This window comes from Ruditapes philippinarum, unplaced genomic scaffold (genome assembly GCF_026571515.1).
Source record: "Ruditapes philippinarum isolate M1 unplaced genomic scaffold, ASM2657151v2 ctg1267_1_1_1_1, whole genome shotgun sequence".
NCBI lineage: Eukaryota > Metazoa > Mollusca > Bivalvia > Venerida > Veneridae > Ruditapes > Ruditapes philippinarum.
This window is the reverse complement of record NW_026859684.1, coordinates 357,509-381,996: the sequence shown is the minus strand read 5'-3', so window position 1 is coordinate 381,996 and position 24,488 is coordinate 357,509. Positions and strand designations below refer to the sequence as shown.

Here is a 24,488-nt window from a genome sequence, read left to right as displayed (position 1 = left end):
CCTCTGTGCGTAATTTCACGCACACACACACCTGAGTAAAACCACCGGCATTCCATAAGCTCAGCTGGATAGCTTCTTCATTAAAAAATCTTGAAGTTCGTCTGGGAATCGAATCCACAGCAGTGAGGGGCAAGTGGATTGAAGTCAATGACCTTAACTATTTGGCCATGGATGCCCTGATAAAAGTGGCAAGAAAATGCATTGTAAGATAAGAATATATGATTGCAGTAACACATTACCCTGCATAAATATAAAGTATGTGAATAAACATTTATAAGGTGAATCATATACCTAACATACATGTATATATAAATTTATATACAATGATAGACACAGTATTAATGTTAAAATACAACTATTAATTAAACAAGGACATCAATTAACCACATTACATCAAATTTATTTATACAGTAAATGAACTTAATAATTACTAAATAATTTTAAGACTAATTTTTGTCAGGTTTTAAGTTGCACCAACACTGTATAGATCATATGGCGACTCTCCTGCTTTTGGTACACTTCTGTACATTATTTCAGGCATAGAGAATCACCAATGTTCCATAAGATAGCTGGATAACTCCCTTACATGAAAGAATCTAAAGTACCTGTCAGAATTCAAATCCCACAGCGGTGAAGGGCAAGTGATTTGAAGTCAACTACCTTAACCACCTGACAAAATATCAATTGCCTTGGATGGAAAATTAGTTTTGAAGCAACATACCTTTAGCTTCTGACAATTAAGATTGTTTCAAATATATATGTCATTAATTTGTTCAATTGTACAAACATGTTGAGGCTGGCCTTACATAGTAACTATTCAAAGAACATATCCATACTTAATACAAATTTAAGAAACGGGGTTCATATGACATTAAAAATAAATATTCTTGCGTTAATTATACAAAAAAATGAGTCTCTTAAAACATATTAAAGTTGTTATATATCGTTTTTGAATTTGATATTTTTAAAAATTTGTTTAATCATCAAAAGGCAAGAAACTTTAAACAATATCAAATAACAATATTTTTTTTTTACATAAAGAAAATGATTATATACAGTTGACTCTCGGTAACTCGAAATCCAAGGGACTGGGCATTTTACTTCGAGAGAAACGGAATTCGAGTAATGTGGAACTACCGCCATTACGTTGACATTCGTACATGTATATACATGTGCCTGATTGAATGTGTAAAGAAGTAGGTTGTTATTGTTGTTAGCGGCAATGCTGCAATATTTGACCATTGAAATGACGGTAAATAACTTACAACTACAAATTATAGATGAACAAAAATATATCATTCAAAATTTAATACATGTACAATGTATATTAATAGTGAAACATAAACCCACAATTATATTTGATTTAATTGATTATCGGACGAAATTGAAATTAGCAACTATCGTGAACCGGAAGTACAAATTAATGTATGCAATATGACGGAACATTAATTATACAAATGTTATTTACGTTGATAACACACATCAATACCTAGGCTGTTATTTGACTAAGTAACCACCCGTCAGACTGGCACGAGTCAACTTTCTTAAAGCAATGTAATTAAATTTTAATTTAGTTATCTAACTGTTAAAACCAATTAAGTCCTGAAACGGATTAAAGCCACTTTTACGACGTGTTAATAATACATGATGACCGGCAATTAAAAATTACTATGAAACGTGTAAATCACGAGTGACAACATCTCACCTTGATGTCGCCGACCTTTGATCAGTCGGCTGTTTTCACACTTCGACTAATTGAGATGAACATATGTTGTACTTTAATTGACGGGACCAAATTTTCTTTTCGACTAAACAGGAGTCTCGGTAAGTCAAAATTTGACCTAAGCGGAGTTAAAATACAAAGATAAAGAAGGAAATTTGATGGGACTTTAGAAATTATTCGACTAAGGCGGAATTTCAAGTAAAGCGATTTTGACTTATTGAGAGTCAACTGTACTTGAAATGTAAAATAAAATCTATGTAACAAAATTGTGGAATAATGTCATCATAGCTCAACTACTTCTTAAATCGCTGACATTTGAAAATAGAACACAAATCTAAAAAGTATAGAGCCATAACTAGAAAAATATACACCATTAAAATTTTCACGTTTTTTTCTTCATATTCTAATGTTCACGTCTGGCAAAAAATAAATTAAAGTAAAAGACTTACGGTATATAAACAATTAAATAAAAAATTAATTACAAAATTTGATTACAAAATATTGTTCCCTAACAAACAATCAACTACTGTTTAACTAGTAAAAGTATAAGTTAAGATTTTCCAAATGCACTAACTACTTTAACTGAAACTTACATTTACATTATTCAGTCAATATATAGTGATATTGAACGAGCATAGTTTTAACACAGTATGTATTGAACAGGATTAATAATAATATGTTATTATTAACAAAATTACAGTCATACACCGTTCCCTCAAACTCGGAGGGCCCATACAAATTGCAGTTTGAAGTTTGTTTTTTAACAAGGACATTTCCACGAAGGTTATCAAGGTTATAATGATCTGATTTAAAATAGGTCTGCACACTTCTTTGAGGTGTCTATTTGTATAATGATATTTAAGGCAATGATTTTAATACAAAGTAGACTATAAAAATTATTTGAAAACTCCATATATTTGTATATATTATCATAATAAACAAATTTGTAGGTAAATAACACCTTTGGTTTAGTATCAATTAATTGACATTATCATAATGACTGTGTTAGAAACATATGAAGTCTACTGTCACCAATTGAAAACTTGTCATCCTGCAACTTTTGTTGTTTTTTTTTGTTTAAGGGACTAGAGATCAGGTTCGAGAGTTAGAGCAACCTGTGTTCAATCAATTTCCATGATTAAACAATATATATTGCATAGGGATTTTGACAGGACCAAACAATGAGTTCGAGCGAAGGAAGGTATTCAAGTGATCTGAGTTCGAGCGAACAAAGTTATAAGGTATACATGTATAAAAGCTGTATAAAACAGTCAGTGAAATGTTTGTATGCTATAAAAAAGTGTTTAAAAAAAAAATGATTTTGATCCTACAACTTTACTGTAGTACTGTACTGTGAGTACCTCAGTGTGAAGTGCTTCTTGTAAATATTTTAATAAAAACTATGTAGAAAAACAATGAGCCAGTGTAACACTGTGTATGACTAGGTAAATGTTTCTATCTATAGTCAATACTTCGTGAGACTTCCTGACCCATTTATCTCCGCTCATTCTTGGTGATCATGAGATTTTGGACCATGTTTAAATACACCATCAATATACTGTGAGAATATGCGATACATGTAGCCTGGTTTCCTTGGAAACATTCCCTCCAGAAATCCAATATGGCCGCCATGAGATGTTACTAAAAGCGCAATGTTGTCATTGATTTCTGCCTCGTTTACTGGAATTGCTGTAAGATAAAGAGCATGTCAAATGAATCTTACATTTGGTTTACTAAAACTTAGTTTAAACATACTGTATTTATGTAATAGATTTGCCTAGCTTTAAATCTGCTATACATGTCAGATAAGTCACTTGCTCCAAGATTATTTCATTTTCTTGCCTTTTAGGATGAAACTGGATTCTTAAGATGATATCTTTTTGCAGTTATGATTGAAGATGTTAATTTATACCCTATTGTAAGAAAATAGTTACAGACAAAATGATATCAATTTCTGTGAAAAATTTATTGTGGTTAAAGTGACATTATGCCAATCCACGATAAATAGTGAGTGAACAGGTGAAAGTCAAAATAAGACATAACATTTTGTCTTAATTCCTTTTGATTTTATAATTTATTTTGCATGAATGATAAATAAAAATCACATGGCTCAAGGAAATATCCATCAGAATTTATATTTTATCCTTAAAATTTTCCAATATCAACAGTTAATCAAAACCCAATATAAGAGTCAATCTTTTGAAATATAGAGTCAATTCAGCTCAACTTGACTATGAAAAATGAGCAAGTCATTTTTACCTTTCAATATAATGGTAGAATATGCAAGAAAAATAAAATATCTTGCATGTGTTTGCTGTTCAGATCAGAATATTTGACTGGAGTGTTCCTGCCCGTGGCTGGCAAATCAGCAAGCCTTGTTGTAGCATATTAGGTGGGTACCCTTTAGATGGATATTCCAATCCAAACCGCAAAATATGACAGATATTATTAATCAATTTCTGTTCAAGCATGTTAAAGGTTTATTTGTAATGCTTACCATGTTTAGGTGAAAATGGATCATCTTCAGCATTCAAACATAGTACTGGTACCTCGAGATGATGAACCTTGTCATGTATACAGGCATCCTTATAATATTCCTGCCATGTAGAGTAACCAAACATTGGCGCTGTGAACCTATCATCAAACTCTCTTATCGTTGTGCTCTGAAACACCAAAAAATAATTATGGACTGCTAGATTCTGTAATATTTTTGTACTGGGTCAGAATCTCCCTTCAACAAGGGAAGATATACAGTGTATTAACTAAATAGATAAAATCACACTTTAAGTGAATTGGTCTACAATGGTTACATTTTCCAGAAGTATTTTAAATATTGATCAAAACATTATAAATGTATCATTTGGATATTCTCAAAAAATATTTCTTGCAAAAAGAATGTTGTTAGAGGTTTAAAGAGATTTAGTATGAACACATTTAACAAATAAAACATGGCCTTGAGGGAAATATTCAAGTTTACTGACTGGTTGGTCAAATTGAGGAAGTTATATGGCCCGAAGCGTAGTCTGTTGGAAAGGCCATGTTTTATTTGTTACATTATACCGAATCTAAATCCTTTCATCCCTTTTGTTGCTGTCATTTTTACTATAATTTGCTTTCAAATAATAGTTTCATTTGTTCAGTGTGTAATTAAAAATTTCATGTTTTGACATTCTGACAATATCGTCTGTTTCTGTAGTTGTGAAATTCCCATGTCGTGAAAGTCGCGATTAAACAGTCTGTATGAGAATTATGGACTGGGAAGCCAGTCTGTATGCGATTTATGGACTGGATGACCTCATATTAAATATAGAAAGGTGTATGCAAATGAGGTATAATATTTTTGTTTAAAACTTCAAAATATCAAATGATGTTGTAGAAATGCTCATTTTCATAATAAAATGGGGGAAATATAATTATATGTTTGCATAGTTTTAAGATTAAGACTGGTTTAAGCTTGCTTAAAAATCCCCCTTCTTTGGTCCAAATCACCTGCTTTTTAAAACCAAATCTGGGTGGCTGGAAATATGGCATGTACAGTATGTTATATCATATATTTCTTTTGCAGTTTGTTTTCAAGTATGATACTAAATACTCTCAACAAAATTATTTATGGCATTACAGATCTTTAATTATTGACCAATTCACTTTCAAATAGCAGAGTAACATTTTGTTCAGAAACATTTAATTTAGTTTATGTACAATATTCCTGATTGTTAAATATCAGAGATGTTCCATGTTACAACTTTTTTGAAGTTGGACCATAAGATTATCGAAACATTATAATTTTACTGTTAATAAATTTTACAAAAATATTTCATAAGATATAGCTTTTAAACCCTTTTAACTTGAACCATTGTCTAAATAAGATAAAGTTTCAGAAACATAAATAGCAATATCATAAAGTTATATAACTATTATATAATAACTGCAACTTCTCTTTTTGTAAATCAGTTGGTACCCACAAACAAGAAAATCCTCCCTTGAGTTTATAGTTACGTTCCAAGATTGTGCATACAAAACAAGAAATAATGAACTTACTTTTAACACATGATCACAGTCATCAATGTGTTGCTCAAATAAATGCATGTATCTAAAATATAAATCAAACAGAAAATGTTAAAACTGCATAAAAATTACTATTAGTATTACAATATAATGCATTTTATTCTGTAAACTTAAAACTTCACAATGATGGTGTTAAATTATAAGACAGAAACATGTTAAAACAGCCTTCAGCATTTATTTTCTGTTTTAAAACCAATTCTGTGTTGTTCCCAAATAAGTACATTGTATTTAAGTAATTTTAACTTGGAAAAGTGCATCTTATCTCTGTTAAGTCTTCTTCAAAACAGCGTCCTTGAGTTACTTTTAACAAATTGTCCACTTGACTAATTTAAATATAAAGTGCGGACCGTTAGATTAGAGATATTGAGGGGTTTCCTTATTGATTATGTATTTTATAGTTGGCAAATTTCATTTTCTGCCTTTAATTTTTTTATCTGACTCTAATATGAAACAATTCATCTAAAAATAACATATGTAACCTTTAGAAAAGCTGTAGGCTTTTTCTGGTGCAAGGGGGTTCTTGATTAGTATTTTCAAATGATGTTTGATTATAACTCAAAATAACTTTATTTCAATTACACTATTCTACAACAGACTGTGCATTGTTTCTCACTTTGATTTCTCATGAACACATACAGTAAACTCCGCTTATAACGAACTCATTGGGACATTTGAAATCTGTTCCTTATATCCGGAGTTCCTTGTAAGCATATAGCAAATTTGTTCCTTGTATAAGGAGTTTTTATAGCGAACAGATTTGCATATAACGAACTGATTATTTACCATCGTCCTCCATTTTGAAAAGCATTTGTTTTAGAAAAATTTAAGTCACTCATGTCTTTTATAGACACAATACCCAAGAGCGTCCTTTTTTTTTAAATTTGAAAATCCTTTGTTATTTCAGTTTTAGTTTTACTCCCTTTCACAATTTCTCATAAAATACATTATTTTGTTTCTAAACTCAGTGCTTTTTGTTTTCTTTCCATGATTAAGAATAAACAAGATTTTCGATTTTTCTTCCTTTCATATTGAATATCTTCTATTATGTTTTAAGCGTGACTTTTACTTATAAAAGATATAGATATCTTTTCATTTCAATCAATTATACTTTGTGTGATTATGTTGAAAACCGATTATAAATGATTATAATCATTTTACTTCAGCAAAACTATTTAAGAAAAGAAATAATAGAATAAAAGGAATAACCGTTTTTTTTCTTGGTTACAAGAACTTAGTGCTAAAATATCCTAATAGAAAACTATTAAGTACTGCTATAAAAATTCATTTTTACAGCTGAATAGAAGTACATACAACAATAAACGGTACATCTGGCCGAGTTTTTATCTGTGCCATTATGAAAACGAAAGTTGAAAATGCGGGATCTTTTTACAGATAGCCGATATTTTAGAGTTCGTTATAAAGGTGTAATTTTCCGTACTTTTAACTAAATTGGGACTAAGAAATTAGTTCCTTATAACCATGTTCGTTGTAACCGTAAATTTTTATATTAAATAAAGAAGGGCAAAATTCGGGCCGAAAAAAATTGTTCATTATAACCGGAAGTTCGCTATAACCGTGTTCGCTATAAGTGAAGTTTACTGTATTGTTCATGTTAAAACCTATACCATTTTGTCTCACAACTTTAATATTGTATTTGGTATTTGACAAGGTACTGTGGTCCTTTATCAAATTTGATCATATCATGGCCCTGTGGTCAAGATTTGGGACAACCCAAGGTCATATGGTTTGATCAAAACAGTTTGTTTCTTCTATTTGTCACTATATTCCTCTTAAAGCAGAAAGCCTCCAGATTCACGCTAATTTTCATGAAAATTTTGAAAATGTATTATAAATTTAACTAGAACTATCACTAAATGTGATTAATACCCCCACAAGACTGCTTCAGAAATGAGGATGTTACAAGTAACAGAATACCTTGTAAAAGAATTGAAATATAGAGTTATGGTTGTGGGCAATTAAAGATAGTTGTGGTTCTTTTCCTTTCAATGTGGTTGGCCATTGATGAAGTTTTATTGAATTACTCTGTAGACAAGGAAAAGAAACAAAGGGCAATAACTCTATAAATACTGAAGATGGAGTTATAGTTCTTGTGCACTGCACTTCCTCTTATTGTGCTTGACCATTGTATGAAGTTGTTTTGAATTCCAACCAGTACGTTTTAAGTTATGCTCCGGACAAGGAAAAGTATCAAAGGGCAGTAACTCTGTATTTTGTCAAAATGGAGTTATGGCTCTTGTGCACTGCACTTCCTTTTTATGTCCTTGACAACTGTATGAAGTTGTATTGAATTTCAAACAGTAGTTTTCAAATTATGCTCTGGACAAGGGAAAGTAACAAAGGGCAATAACTCTGTAATAAGTCAAGATGGAGTTATGGTTCTTGTGCACTGCACTTCCTCTCAATGTGCTTGACCATTGTATGAAGTTATATTGAATTCCAACTATTAGTCTTCAAGTTATGCTCCGGACAAAAAAAGCAATGGAAAAGTAACAAAGGGCAATAACTCTGTAATTAGTCAAGATGGAGTTAAAGTTCTTGTGCAGTGCACTACCCCTTATTGTGCTTGACCATTGTATGAAGTTGTTTTGAATTCCAACCAGTAGTTTTCAAGTCATGCTCTGGACAAGGAAAAGTAACAAAGGGCAGTAACTCTGTAATAAGTCAAGATGGAGTTATGGTTCTTGTGTACTGCACTTCCTCTCAATGTGCTTGACCATTGTATTAAGTTATAATGAATTCCAACAATTAGTCTTCAAGTTATGGTCCGGACAAAAGAAAGCAATGGAAAAGTAACAAAGGGCAATAACTCTGTAATTACTTTAGATAGAGTTATGGTTCTTGTGCACTGCACTTCCCCTTATTGTGTTTGACAATTGTATGAAGTTGTTTTGAATTCCATCCAGTAGTTTTCAAGTTATGCCCCGGACAAGGAAAAAAAACAAAGGGCAATAACTCTATAATTAGTCAAGATAGAGTTATGGTTCTTGTGCACTGCACTTCCTCTCAATGTGCTTGACCATTGTATGTAGTTATATTGAATTCCAACCATTAGTCTTCAAGTTATGGTCTGGACAAAAGAAAGCGATGGAAAAGTAACAAAGGGCAATAACTCTGTAATTACTTTAGATAGAGTTATGGTTCTTGTGCACTGCACTTCCCCTTATTGTGTTTGACAATTGTATGAAGTTGTTTTGAATTCCAACCAGTAGGTTTCAAGTTATGCCCCGGACAAGGAAAAGTAACAAAGGGCAATAACTTTGTAATAAGTCAAGATAGAGTTATGGTTCTTGTGCACTGCACTTCCTCTCAATGTGCTTGACCATTGTGTGTAGTTATATTGAATTCCAATCATTAGTCTTCAAGTTATGCTCCAGACAAGGAAAATGCAACGGACGTCTGGACTGACCGACCGACCGACCGCCCGACCGACCGACCGACCGACCGACCGACCACCGGGTGACTCCTATATACCCCCCCAAACTTTGTTTTTGGGGGTATAAATATTGTCAAGTAGTTGCAAATGCAATAAAGGTCAAAATATGCTAAAAAAACCTTACTGCATTAGTCATGTCATAAAATATGTTGATAGATACTGTAAAAACAGTCATTCATTGCATATAACATTTAAATCATAAGTCTTATATATAAATTGAGCAGAGAAAGGGTGAAACAAAATCTTACTGTTGGAAATTATCCACCAGTCCTTTTGCTAGTATTCTATTGAGAACATGTTTATTTAATCCAGGTTTCTCCAGTGATGTTACAGATTCAAACACATTCCATGCCATAGATACACACATGCCAGCCAGCATCCCGCAATCCTTGCCAGACTTTGCCAGATAATTAAACAAGATCATCCTGAAATAAAAGCAATTAGTGTATAATTTGCTGTAAATAATAAGAAATCAAACTTTTCATCCCATAAAGTTTACATTCTTTGGTTCAAAAACATTTGCATTCAAACATTGTTAAGAGTATCCATTTGTATACATGTATCATGGTTGGCATGGCAACCAATTGACAGCTGACAACAAGTGACCACAATCACTCGTACTATAAATTTTGCTCTAGAATAAAACAAAACGGTTCTATTTCACCTATGTGAAAGTAAGTTGTTGGTGTTTTTTTTTTTTTAAGATTTCCTGAAAGTTGAAATAAATATCTTAAGTGTTATTTTATCTTGACTTATTTAAGAAATGATATATCCCAAACAGTGATTTCATCACTCAAAAAAATCACTGTTGAGGAATTATATCACAAGGGTGCATCTGAATGACAAACAGTGATTATATCAAGCGATAAAATCACCGATTTGGATAAATTATTCCGATTCTAACACGGAGTAACAAATAAATGCTGCTGTACCTGATATCAAGTTAAATTGCAAATTACAAATTTTCAGCGTGTCACATTTTAATAGCTACATCACATGTATAATGATTACGTCACATGTCTAAATATAGAACGTCAAACAGTGATTTTATATTAACATAATAATCCACACTTTCTGTTCTTCTATGTTCAATAGGGAAACATGCGGGTCGAGTTAGAATAAACAATTACAATATTGCTTCAAAGAATTTCAGTGACAATAATGGATTCTACCCTAAGAAGCTAATTTTTTGAGAGTACACCTTATATAGAAAACATTAATAGAACTGCACTAACCCTCCTAGGGATATCCCTGTCCCAACCAGTGGTGCATCAGGAAATCTTTGTCTGACATGTGACACAACATGACCTAGATCCTCACTGTTACATGCACAATATGTTCTAGCAGTCTGTAAATAGATATTGTGAACAACACTTAAAGGAAGATGTGCATGATATTTAAGATGTAATATTACAACAATAAGCCGTCCAAGAGTTTATAAAAAACTAGAAATGTGTCATCATGCCACGGATGCCCCCGCATGCAGCCAAAATTTCAGATGGTGCATTAATTATTTTTTTCATTTTAAGTTCAAAGCCCTTAAAACTTTTCAATGTTAACACAAACCATTTTCATTCAATGTTCAAGGCACTGAAATTATTCAGTCTTAACCTTTTAAAAATAGCATATTGCATATTTGTAGCCAAAATAATGGCTAAAAGTATGAGTGCTGAAACTCAAAGTTCAAAATTTTTCCAACATTCAGGAAAGATAAGTTTGTCTAAAATCATTGAACCACGACCAAATTCAAACTTAAACTGCTTATTCCTAAGATGTATCTATATTATTTTCAAAGTGAAAGGGACATAACTCTGCCAAAAAATCATCAAACCATGACCAAATTCCAACTTGACCTGCCCATTCCTTTGACATATCCATATGTCAAATTTAAGTTGAATATGTAACACTGTTGGGTAGATAATGAACAGAAACTGTAAATTTCATATTATTTTCAAAGTGAAAGGGACATTACTCTGCCAAAAATCATTGAACCATGACCAAATTCGAACTTGGCCCGGGCATTTCAAGAACATATCCATATGTCAAATTTGAGTTGAATGTGTTGTACCATTGGGGAGATAATAAATTGAAACTGAAAATTTCATATTACTTTCAAAGTAAAAGGGGCATAACTCTGCCAAAAATAATTGAACCATGACCAAATTTGAACTTGACTTGTGCATTCCTTTGACGCATCCATATGTCAAGTTTGAGTTGAATGTGTTGTACCTTTGGGGAGATAATGAACGGAAACTGAAAATTTCATATTGTTTTCAAAGTAAAGGGGCATAACTCTGCCAAAAATCATCAAACCATGACCAAATTCGAACTTGACCTGTATTTTCTCATGACATATCCATATTTCAAGTTTGAGTTGAATGTGCTGTACCATTGGGGAGATAATGAACGGAAACTGAATTTCATATTATTTTCAAAGTAGAAGGGGCATAACTCTGCCAAAAATCATCGAACCATGACCAAATTCGAACTTGACCTGCATTTTCTCATGACATATCCATATGTCAAATTTGAGTTGAATGTGTGCAACCGTTCTTAAGATAATGAACGGAAACTGATGATGACGGAATGACAGAATGACAGAATGACGAAGGACGGAAGGACGGAACAGGGTAACACTATATGCCCCGGCCATTACATGGTGTGGGCATAATAAAACCAATATTGCCAGTGTTGCATCTAGAATTTCGAAATTATGGGGGATTGTCCGAAAAATGTGGGGGATTTGAAAACAAATGTAGGGAACATGCATTTACCTAACAATGTAACATTCTGAAAAGAATTCTAGGCATTTTTGACAGCTATCGTCCGCTCAACAACCGAAATAGAAAAAATAAAATATTGACGAAACCTAGTAAAGTGCGCAGATCAAACCATCAATTTATACACGCGAGATGACCCGGTCAGCTGCTACACATGATTTAGTGCGTTTTTTAGTCATTACCGCGAGTGAAAACAAACATAGCAGAAGCGTTCAAGATACGATGAAAATTAACTAAATTAAGTTGAAAAGATCGTCAGATGCGAGACTTTGCGCACATTGACTTCATTAAAATGTGCGATCTGCAAAAATATGCGCAAATCACGCGGCCTAGATGCAACACTGTATTGCTCTATTAATTTATCACAAAAGTTAACATGTCATACAAATAATCTACTCTTTATATTAATCCTTGTGAAGTTTAAACAAAAGAAAAAAGCAGAATAATCAGATTTTGCAAACAAATGTAAAATCCATTTTTCAGACCAAAAGAATTACAATTTGCTAGATAAGGTTTATATTCTGCTATCACTGTCCTGTTCTATTCAGGCAAAGTTCTATGGATTCTCTTTAAACAGAACTTTTTTACAGTTTTGTGATGTTCTTTTGTTGATATGCACCTATATACTGTTCAAACCTAACACTTCCATGACTACTCTTTCTTATCACTAACTTCAGCAGGGAGAAATAGATATATGCCGTTATTTGTACTCACAAGTAGTTTAGATCCATTCCCTCTGTTATTGAAGACCACAACTCTGAAATATATACATACATATATGTACTACTTATAATATTATACACACATTTTACATGTCAAAGGGGGTTAAATTTACATCTTGATTGTCAATCACAACTTTACAGCCCTTTCACTTAGTCTTTGGATAAGGACCTCAAACACAATACAATGTAGTATCAATACACAGAATGGATGCGATATTTCGGTCCAACCTATGCTAAGAAACTAAACATATAAACAAATAGTAATTTCATGCTGGGAGTTGTTGACAACTTTTTTTTCCAATATAACCTTAAATAAACAAATTCATAGATACAAAAGCAAACTATACATTATATATATATTAACTATTGTGGTTGTAGAAACCGAAAGTACAAAATGCCAACCTGTTGATATCATATATTGGATTGTTTAATATTGTACATCAGTGGGCATATTTCAATCAAAAATGGTTGTTAGACATATTTTCAATCATAATTGTACTGAAACAGACTTTATCTTTGTTTGGATGTCAAATATATACATTCGTTTTACATTATCAAAGATTACACTCTCTGTTTCTGTTTACATCTGAAACCATGTGGTAGAACTACTTTCAATCCGTATTAACTTTGAGATTATTATTGATAATAGCCGAGGATGTTGTGATTGCTTGATTGTTTCAAAACTTACAAAGGGGCATAATATAGACAAACTATAAACCAGAGTTTTGTAACTTGATTATTATGTGCATTTTACAAATCCTGAAGCTATGATTTTACTTGTGAGTTATTGTGACACTATTTTCTAAGAACTAAATTCTCTGAGACTATTAGTGCCTGACAACAGAAGAAATTCCGTATGTCTCATTTCAGCAATATCCCTGTAGATAACTTCTAAGACAGATCAAACAAGCTAATAGATATTATCAAAGTATCAATGTCTGTTAGTGCATAGTTGTTGTCACACTGATCCCTTGTGATACATAGACTTGTACATGTAATGCCAATAATTTTGACTGGCAAAATTTTGATATCTTACTGTTTATAATTTTACAACCCTATTCCGGCATTTTAAAGTTGTATACATGTAATTATCTTGGGCTGTAAAAACATGATATATGTTCATTGATTATTCAAGCAATATCAATATTAACACTTTACCTGAAAACTAGCCTTTGTCATAAGTATAGAACTACGCCAGTCTGCACATCTATGGACAGGCCCTGAACTATTGGTGCAAATGTAGCTGAATTTTTATATTTTTATATTTAAATTCGTTAAATTTTGATTGGTCTGTTCTAAATTCAAAGCTCTGCAGATTCATTACACTTATTTAAAAGTTTAACTGACTTGATAACTAACCAGAAGTTATCAAAATTCTTTACAAGTGATAGACTACTAATCCCACCTGAGGCAAATAACTAGTAGACTCTATGTCAGATATCATCAGAGAGAAATTTGACCTCACCCGATGCTCATACCACAGCAACTCCTAGATTACTGATTTGGTGCTCTCCCTATGTGAGCTAAGCTGGTGTACTATACTTACCTATATCCCAACTGGGTAGCTTCAGTGACAAAATTTAGAACATAGGTCTCTTGACTGGTACCTGTATAACAATAAATGTGTAATTACTGCAAAATCATTATTATTCATAGTGAACTAACTTTCGAGGTTTTTGTGGATAGGTCATTCAACGAATCTAAGATCACACGAAATTTCATTTCGTCTGCTGTAAGATTATTTTGCATGACATTATTTACATTTTACCGTTCGGAAAAATAAACAGTCGACGAATTTAAGAACCCACAAAAATGTTCTCTGTGACAAAACCACCGAATTTCATGCCCACTTAATATAGTGAATTCACAGTACATAATTTTTAATCGTTTAGGTCATTTGTTAGATTCTCCAACACTACTGGTGGTAGAAAAACTTAGATTCCCAAACATTTATTACTGCAGACAAAAGAAGACATCTAAAAAGTACCACAACAATTCACTAAGGTAACTAAATAGCTTCATGATAAAATGTAAACCACCCTTGTACATTTTTTTGAAACCCATAATTCAAGCTGTTTTAGTAGAAATTTGCATTTTAATCAATTTGCTACAGGCGTCCCTAAAACAGATGACAAGGGAAGTAAATCTTACATACCTGTAAGTCCAGGTAAAAGCACCACAGTTGGTCTCGACTCCGGATCTGGATGTATTGTACTTTCATTATTATAAGCCCAGTCCAACCGAACCTGACCACCATCTGGCATACTTAGCATCTCACTAAAAAATGGAAACAATATCTGTTTACACGGTAGAATTGACTATCTTAGGAACCAAGGCACTTCCTTTACACCTGGACAGTACTAGAGTGTGGATAACTCTGCCAAAGGTGATCAAAATAATTCAATTTTATTTGTTGAGTTTTAAGACACAGCAATACTGTAAAAATTTATATGGTGACTTTCAAAATTTTCTGTCTGAAGAAGACCTAAGCTAGCTAGGTGCCTCTTCGTGCATGAGTGGGCAATACAATTCACAAGCCTAAGCTTGACAGCTGTCATGTATGAAAGAATCTGAAGTCCCTAGAAACCCACAGCAGTATGGGATGAATGATCTGAAGTCAGCTACCTTTAATACTGATAAAATTAAACTTTTTTTCAGAAAAACAGCAGTTTTCTTATAGTATAACTGCTTTTGATACTATTCATCCTAGATACCATTTTGATTCAATACTGATAAATAAAGGGGAAAAATCATGACTGGCAGTCAGTTGTACTAATATGTAAGAGTTATCTCTCCTCTTAATAACACATTGGTAAACTTTTTATGTACTGGCAATTACTGTAAAACTTTCATAGTACTGGTCCCAAGTTATGTAGTGAACTATCATATTACTATAATGTAGGATATATTGTAACCTTAGTGCAGTGAAGGAATAAGTCCTTCTTAGTATATGTTAGTGTTCATCCGTGCTGTTCTACAGAAATTAGAAACTTTGACGGGAGCGATAGCGAGAGGAGAATGTTTCTAATTTCTATAGAACAGCACGGATGAATACTAACATATTTAGTGTCAAGCTTTATTTGGCCACATTATCATTCACTTTATTACGTCACTATGCGGTTCTATGAAGTACTATGAAAAATAGAAGTCGACTATGGACGGAATTCGATATAGTATCGACTTTTGTTCTTCTATGAAAATTAACGCACAGAAATAGAGCGTTTTCATTGAATGACAAATAAAGTTGGACACTAAATTCAATAAGAGTTAATCAGTTATTGCACTAAAGTGACAAATTATTATTATTATACTGATGTTTTTCCACCAATTGGGTTATTGGGAGTCAGAGTTTAAAGCTATTATTGGCTTTATTTATTTTTCTTTATAAATGACATTTTCTGGATGAAAACGTACACATGTACATGTATAAAGGTGGAAATATTGACGATTTTTTTAATTTGACTTGGAATTTTGCAAGTTTGGAAAAAGACCTATATTCAGCCTCTAAGATACGGAAAAAAAGAAAGAAGCCATAGTGCATATTGACACAATATTCACCTCTAGACTGTCTGATAGAATGTTACATCAATTTTTTTCCCCTATCGATACTGCCAGTTGATCTGTTCTATAGGCAAATTCTTATAAATTATCTATTAGTTTTCCCACTGGGAATCAGCTGGTTAATGAATTATGTTTGCGATCAATGCCAGCAAACAATATAATACTCACTAAAAGTTTAACTTTGGCAACTGACTATGTAACAACAACAACAAGAGTTGCTTGTAAAACATATAATGAAAATGTATATAGTTATGTTTACTGTAATTATATTTGCCAAGTCATCGGGATAGCTTGCGGCCAGGACCAAAGGATGGTGTTTTATATTATATCAGAATTGGTTCTTTTTGTTCATCTTTTTTTTCGAATATGAAGATTGACTTGTCTTGACACTAATTTTATATAATGAACATGAACCTAATGTTCTTTCAATAAATTGGAGGGATTTTAGAATAAACGAATCAAGTAACAATAGTCTTGTTTGACTACATAAGTGTAGTTGACAGTACCAACTAGTGCACCAGTCTGTCAAGTGTTACCTTGGTTCCCCACAACCCCAATTAATTCAAAGCAGGTTGGGTTCATTATAAATTCAAAGCTGTACAAGAGTTTACCTTAAAAACATCAAGAATTTAAGAGTGTGTGATTGATAACATATAAGTCTTCGCAGCTGGATACATGTACATATAACTATTATAAGGTTTAATGATTGACTTTCATGTCTATAGTGTACTTACTTAAGGTCAACAAAATCATGATCTTGATGTACTAGTTTAAGGACAATGGTGATTTCAAGTGCACTGAATCATAGTAAACTTTTAATTAATCAACCAGCTATTGATAATTGTCATAACAAATTTTTCAAATCACCTTAATATTTGGATAAAAAAATCAAGGGGTCTTAAATGTAATGCATATCCAAGTTAGCTGTAATCCTGACTCCCTATCCAGTAACTCTGTAGAATAGTGGGGACTTTGACTTATTGATTGTCAAACTCAAGTCTTACTAATTAAAGACACTGCCCTGTTGGGAAAGTCAATAGGTAAAATCCTCACAAAGTAACACTGCCCAGTGCAAGTTGAAAATAACCCCTGTTAAAACAAATGATCACTCTGACATGGCAAAGTCAAGGCGGACTAAAAGTAAAAACTTGTCTTACTTACACTGCAATCTCCAAGTTTTGGGTGAGAGGATGGGGTTACAAATCAAAACACACAGGATTTTTTTACTAAAAACAAAACTTACGAATCATAGTGAACTGTAGGCGCCTTTTCTATAAATGACCTAATGATAGTCATAGCACGACTTTCTAAACACCATATTGTTGGCCAAAACTTCTCATGCACTATAGGAACTTTGTCTGTTAAAAACTTGTGGAATTTTTTATCAGAACATGCTAGCTGAGGTTTCTGAAAAATTCAAACATTGTGAAAATATTATTTAATAATAACAAAAATGAAAAACATAAATATATATAGATTAATATAATATATTGTCTGATTTTAAAGACCTTTCAAGTGTGCATACATGTACATTCTAGAGCGCATTTAAATATACATGTATGATTAAACATTGGTTATAATTTTATATCAATTTACTTTTATTAGCAGAGTTATATATTATCATTATGCCATCACTAACTTATTTATTCAACTTGAAACTCACAAAAATATCACTGCACCATATAAATGATAATATAGTAAATATATAAATATATATCAATGCAATAACTTCTTTTATTCATTTAAACAAAGATTTTTTTCTGTTATGGATATAATGCCAAAAACCTAACAAAGATTATGTGTTCACAAACAGTATAACCAATTTATATTAATAAATCAAACAATACATGTACTACTAAGGATAATCATACTGATCATATACCTATATTAAATGTTGTTCAAATTTTATCATTTATTATCATAATTATATGACATGACGTGATACCAAATCACAAACACTGCATGAAGTAAACAAGTATTACATGTAAGATCTATACAGAACAAAAATAAATGTTTACTATACCAACTTAACCCTGACCACACTAAAATATCTTAAATGGACATCTTCCAATCCGGACAAAAAAGGGAAAATTTTAAAATGAGAACTGACTGAATAGCAAACAGTGCATAATTTATGATCAAAAGCATAAATTAGTCTGCACTGGTTGCATGGGTATATTCAATAGCAGCCACTGTAGGCTTAGGTATTTCAAGATTTCTCTTTTGTTCACAGACACTTGGGGTGTTGAGCTAAATAAAACGCCTTTAAAATCCAAATAAAATGTATATTTGTCAATCCCAGCACATTTACTGATCATATATATCAAAAAAACTTAATATAAGCCGTTTTGAAAAAATTTCATATTTCATATTTCAACGTCTATAATATAGAGAATAATAGGTTGGTGCCTTGGATGGAGAAAGTTTATCTGGCGAGGCGGAGGAATTTATTGGGTTATCCTGTCACCGTTTTTTTTAAAGAATTTTATTAGGCAAACTACCTTTAATCACACTATCGGAAATGTTTCTATATAAACAAAGAAGGCCCGAAGCGTGCATTATTCTACAACAATGCACTCGCCGTTCTTATTATCTCCCTGTGTATTTTCACATTGAGGGCGCCATTTTGTTTGAAAAATGTGACAAGTAAAAACAATTTTTTGTCGAATTTTGTTGTGAAAACTATCTAGAATGAAAGAAAATGGTCTAACTAAGAAAATGAATTCGAACACCAATATCTTTTATTCAGTTGTTAACGCTGCACAGACGTTTAAAGTATTGTTTACGTGACGTCACAATGTAGCGCCAAACAGCACGTGCAAAACAATCAAATCTCAAGTACGCTATTTTAATGTCGTAAACGAGTAAAGTTTTACATTTATTTCACTTTTAATAATTTTTATTTCGCTTGAAAAATTATAGAGTGAAATAAAATAAACAAACAAAGTTTTATCAATGTTTCCGAAATTCGCTATTCTATACACAGAAGATTTAACGACAGTTTTTATATTTTTTCTTGAAAAGTAGTCTGGCAAACATGCATACCACGTGATCAAGTGCCGTAGATCAGTAAAAATATACGGCACCTTGTTATCGGGCCGAAAATGATACACAAGTGACAGGATAAAATACATTATATAGACGTTGAAATATGAAATTTTTTCAAAACGGCTTATATTAAGTTTTTTTGATATATATAACATGTACATGTGCTGGGATTGACAAATATACATTTTATTTGGATTTTAAAGGCGTTTTAAGCTCCACACCCCAAGTGCCTGTGCTTTAATTTAGCCTTACTTTCATAGCATTTCTAAGCATAAGTCTAATTAAAAATCAGGATAGAGCAAAATTAATAAATTCTTATATAGAAATAGTATTAATTACTTTCAAAGTAAAGATTTAAATTTGGAATGCTGTTTTATTTCAGCAAAAATATTTCAAATTGCCTTTTTTCATCTCTAAGGGTTTTTTCTCAGGATTTTGGGAACATGACCCATTCCCATGGAATTGGGAATTTCAGCAATGTTTTGTTAAAAATTGGGAAAAATGCATTACTTAAATTTTGCAGTGATTAAATGAATGCAATATCTAGCCTAGCATTCTTCTAATATTTAAACACCATAACAGTGAAGATGCCCTTTGTTTTAAAGATCTTAGAATTTGATGTTAAATATTTTTATTTTGTTATACTTTAAATTGGGAATTTTTTTCTGTGATTTGGAAAAAAATATACTGTTTTCAATTGGGAATATGACCTAATATCGGCTATAAAATAAATAAAGAAATCCCCGATTCCTCAAGATATTCAGACTTTCAGATTTATAGTGTATAAATCCACATGTATATCTGAGGGAACATATATAATTTCTTGAAAAATTTGAAAACAATAACCTAATGGTCTTTTCTTGAAAACTTTGTTACAAAGAATGTTTATAGATGTAATCTAATATAATGTAGGCACATGAATATTGTAAGTAAATAGAATAACATGTTCCAGAACAAAACATTCTGCAGCTATTTTAGTAGATTTTACAATGATTTTCATGCATGTCCCCATTCACTTTCAATAAGATAAGGTGAAAAATTTCTTCGACTTAGGTATTCTATATTCACATAAAAATTTAATTACAAATAAAATGTTACATTTCCACAAACAGCAACTCTATTTATACACTTGATAGAGTGATGGTTCTAGGTCACTGCACTTCTACAGTAAGTCATCTACCTATATTTTAAGATTCAAGTCAGTCACTTACATGTATGTATTCTTCAACTTATACTCCAGGAAAAAAATAATTTAATAAAATAATTACAAAACTGGAATATATGGAGCTACATATACAATTCTTAGTCTGCATACACTTGTTCTAGTTGCCACTTATTCATATTTCAAGTTTAAAGTCAATACCGCGGATAGTACTCAAGGTATACTCTTGTGAAAAAATAATAATAAAGGAAAATAATTAAAAAATGGAACCAAGCAGAGTTAATGTTCTTGGTTGCTGCATTTCCAAATTTGATCTGTCTTGTGTCAAGTCAATCACTTGTGTGGTTTTGGAGTTCAGCTTTCTAAAATAAATCTAGTATCTATTTTCATCTTGACCAAAAAAATGAAAGGAAAAATGTATAGCACTAACAAATTTCAATACATTGTGTATTTCAGGGAAATAAATGCATGGTTGAATGGTAGTTTTTTGTTAGTCACTGCCCTTAAATTGGTTTCTTAAGCACAAGTTAACTGTAAAGCTCCATTCAAGAAACAAGTTTTTAACTTTTGTATTTCCCTGCCTTTTATCCTGCACTGCTTGTTGAATACTATTTTGTAGGGTTCTGCAGCTAAAAGAAGGTGATAATTCCAACTTACAGTTGCAGTGATGGCATTTAAGAATCATACCTCCTGATTCATGCTAAATTAATTTTTCATGAAAATTTGGAAGTGAAGAAAGAAAGTTACATAATGAAAACAGCACTTACAATTCATGAAATTTACCAGAAAGAGGTTAAAATATGCAAAATATCCCTAAATGTGTTTAAGTCACACTGTATAAATATAGTATACAGTTATTTCATGTGTGATTTGGGAACAGTCAAACAGTTGTCCCTCGGTGTCGGGGATAGTGTTTTGAACTGTTGCCCTCGGCCTACGGCCTACGGCCTCGGTGTCGGGGATAGTGTTTTGAACTGTTGCCCTCGGCCTACGGCCTTGGGCAACAGTTCAAAACACTACCCCCTCCACCTTGGGCCAACAGTTTGACTGTTCCCAAATCACGCATGAAATAACTGTTTTATTACCTAATCAACTACTGTTTTAACAGTATTTGCAGAAGGAAAAAGGAACAAGAAAATAGTTTTGCACATATGTTAATAATTAAACTTAATATTTTAACTATGTCACGTCACGTCTGGTTCATGATCAAGATCGATGGACGCTTCAAGTGGGAATCCTCTATGACATCAATGACGTCAGCGCACGCGAGGGAAACAGTTGAAACTATTGACCCGTCAACAGTTCCCGAACGTTGACGTTTTTAGAATTTCAGAAAACAGTAAACAATAACAAATTACATTTATATGAGGTATCAGGTAATAATGATAAATATTGCAAAATCAGTCATTAATCGCACACAACGTGTAAATTACTATTTGAAATTTAAGTCTTTTTACTTTTCTTAAAATGTAAGTACATTTTTCTCAAGTTTTATCACAGGAACTTGAAATTCTATCACTATTAACGATAATATGCAAAATATACCCCTTATTTTATAGTATATAGGGGGTATATTTTGCATATTATCGTTAATAGTGATAGAATTTCAAGTTCCTGTGGTTTTATTTTCTTTAAATATTTTGGCTCATCTGGAGGTGTGCAGCTTTAAAGGGACTCCAATAAGGGTTTTTGACATGACAGGACTGAAAATAATTTTTCAAGATTATTGTTCTATTTGATGTAGGTCTTGACCAATAAATTGTGTGCAAAATTTCAGATCATTTGCTCAATCTTTTAAACAATAATTATTCTAATTGTGAAAAATGACCCAAAGCTAAAATGAAATCTGGCAAAGTCAAAGAATAGCACAAAAATACAATTTTCAATTATATTATGCATACTGTACTGGTCGGGAACCATCAACCGGACACTTTTTGAACATTTTTCCGTACAGATTTCATAATTTTTAACATAGAGACCTAAAAATTTGACACAGTTCAGCTAGGTTCTTCCCCTAACTTACAAACTAGTTTGTTTATTTCTGAATGTATTGACACTTATATCTGAGGCCCGACAAGGAGGGTATCAAAATTACCTAAATTTGTCTACACTACAGTACCATGTGTCGGACAGATATGTACATGACGTGATTTAATTCAGATAAAAGCTTGGGCTGTTTTTGATTTTTGATTTTTAACATGATATACAATATGTCAGCAACAAATGCTGAAGTTTTGGATATTCTATTGTTTACTCTGCAAATGATTATAAGCTGGTATATGGAGGTCAGGCATTGCTTTCCTGGCCCCCAAATTTCAACGACAACATTCTTGAAATAGACATTAAAATATTACCAGTTACGGAGGTTGAATAAATATATTTATTTAATTATAGAAGAAACATGCATTTATTGTTGGTAAAAAAGTGACTGACATCCACTGAACAAAGAAAATACAAAATTAAGCATTTTCTGGGCCGTCCGGGTTTGATGGTTGTCCGGTTTTGGTGGTCTCCAACCAGTATATTTCTGTTTTTAATAACCTCATTAAGAAATTCGATATTTATTGTTTAACTTTTGGACCTCTAACACAGTGGGGTTAGTGTTTAAACTGTTAAACACCATCTGACCAAAGAAATCAAATATTTGATGAAAAGGGGCAGAAAGTTGAAATGTATGAAAAAATTATGACAAGTTTAATTGACTCTCGATATGGACCACTTAAAAAGCCCTGCCCCAGTCAGTTGGGCTACTGTACATAGACCTGTGTACAGACTACAGGGTTCTGGCGCATGCACACAACGTGATACGTACTTAAGTTGTTTTATTTTTTTAAGTAAAAAGTTGTTTTAAAAGTAAATTACCTTGACAACATATAAGAAATAGTAAAGAATATATCCTATTAAAGATAATAAAACTATAAATGTACACGGATACGCATAAATATATTCCATAAATGTGTTAATCATTTCCATGATGGAATTTTGACAGCCGCAGTAAACCGGCTTATCGTTATAGTTTATGGCCTTTCGGAGCAGACAGTCTATTTATATAAGAAGGTAGGGCTTTTAAAAATTGTTAAGTAAAAAAGGTAATTTTTCAATTGAAGTCTTTGGAAACTTTACGAATATGATAAAGTGATTATTTCTATGTTTTGTATCAGTTGAAATGCTTGAATTGATACCTGTGTTGCAGTTGTAAACACCTGTTAAATTCTGCACACCTTGACATTAATGGAATATTCCAAGCATTTTTGGTAATCACTGAAAATGGCAATCTTCCGCGGAAAATGGCACTTTTCCACGGAAAGATTTTCTTAACGAAATGTCTTTCGACTTTGCTTATAAATATGAAAAATAACTTTAAATAATATTCTGTTTTAACCACGGATTATATTATGTAATGTAAATCCGTGAAGAAACTTAACATCAATATAACAAATATATCTTCAAAAACATAATTTGTTGCTTATGAAAAATTTGGTGAAGTGTACGTTTTCTAATAGCTATCTCTTCACTTTTTTGTCAGATTTCAAATAATTCAAATTTATCATTAGTCAGGTGGTGATTTAAAATTGACTGATTACAGTAGTGGACAAAATTTCAACAAAATTATACATGAGTTATTATATTGCTTAAATAATGTATATTTTGGTTGAAATTTTGTCCACCAATCAGTCAATTTTAAATCACCACCTTTAAATTAAAACAGAAATATAAAGCTCCTCGAATAATGTGAGTGTTTGAACAAAAAAAATAGATCTAGTATGGTAGTTAAACTTTCTTTATCTGTTTCTGGAGTATCTACTATAAGATCAAAATAATACATTAATTATAATCATTTTAAATATTTTCTGTTTCTATATTATCAGGATAAATTAGTTACAACGTCCTATAACTCTTAGATTTGTATAAAAAAAATCACGTGTTCACAACTTCATTTCATTTCATCTGCGGATGTTTCAAAATTCTAAAT

At 32.0% G+C, this 24,488-nt stretch overlaps 1 protein-coding gene across 1 annotated transcript; it reads right to left on the bottom strand.

Moving 5' to 3' along the window:
- Positions 1-943: 943 nt before the first annotated feature.
- On the bottom strand, positions 944-23,552 carry LOC132757498 (phospholipase ABHD3-like). Its single transcript, XM_060748796.1, has 10 exons — positions 23,378-23,552; positions 17,549-17,712; positions 14,900-15,021; positions 14,291-14,351; positions 12,737-12,779; positions 10,478-10,590; positions 9,491-9,667; positions 5,762-5,813; positions 4,221-4,386; positions 944-3,412 (listed from the first exon to the last, which is right to left on the bottom strand). Exons 1-10 carry the CDS (start codon positions 23,486-23,488, stop codon positions 3,228-3,230), a joined length of 1,194 nt encoding a protein of 397 aa, XP_060604779.1. The 5' UTR covers positions 23,489-23,552; the 3' UTR covers positions 944-3,227.
- Between the last annotated feature and the right edge of the window lie 936 nt (positions 23,553-24,488).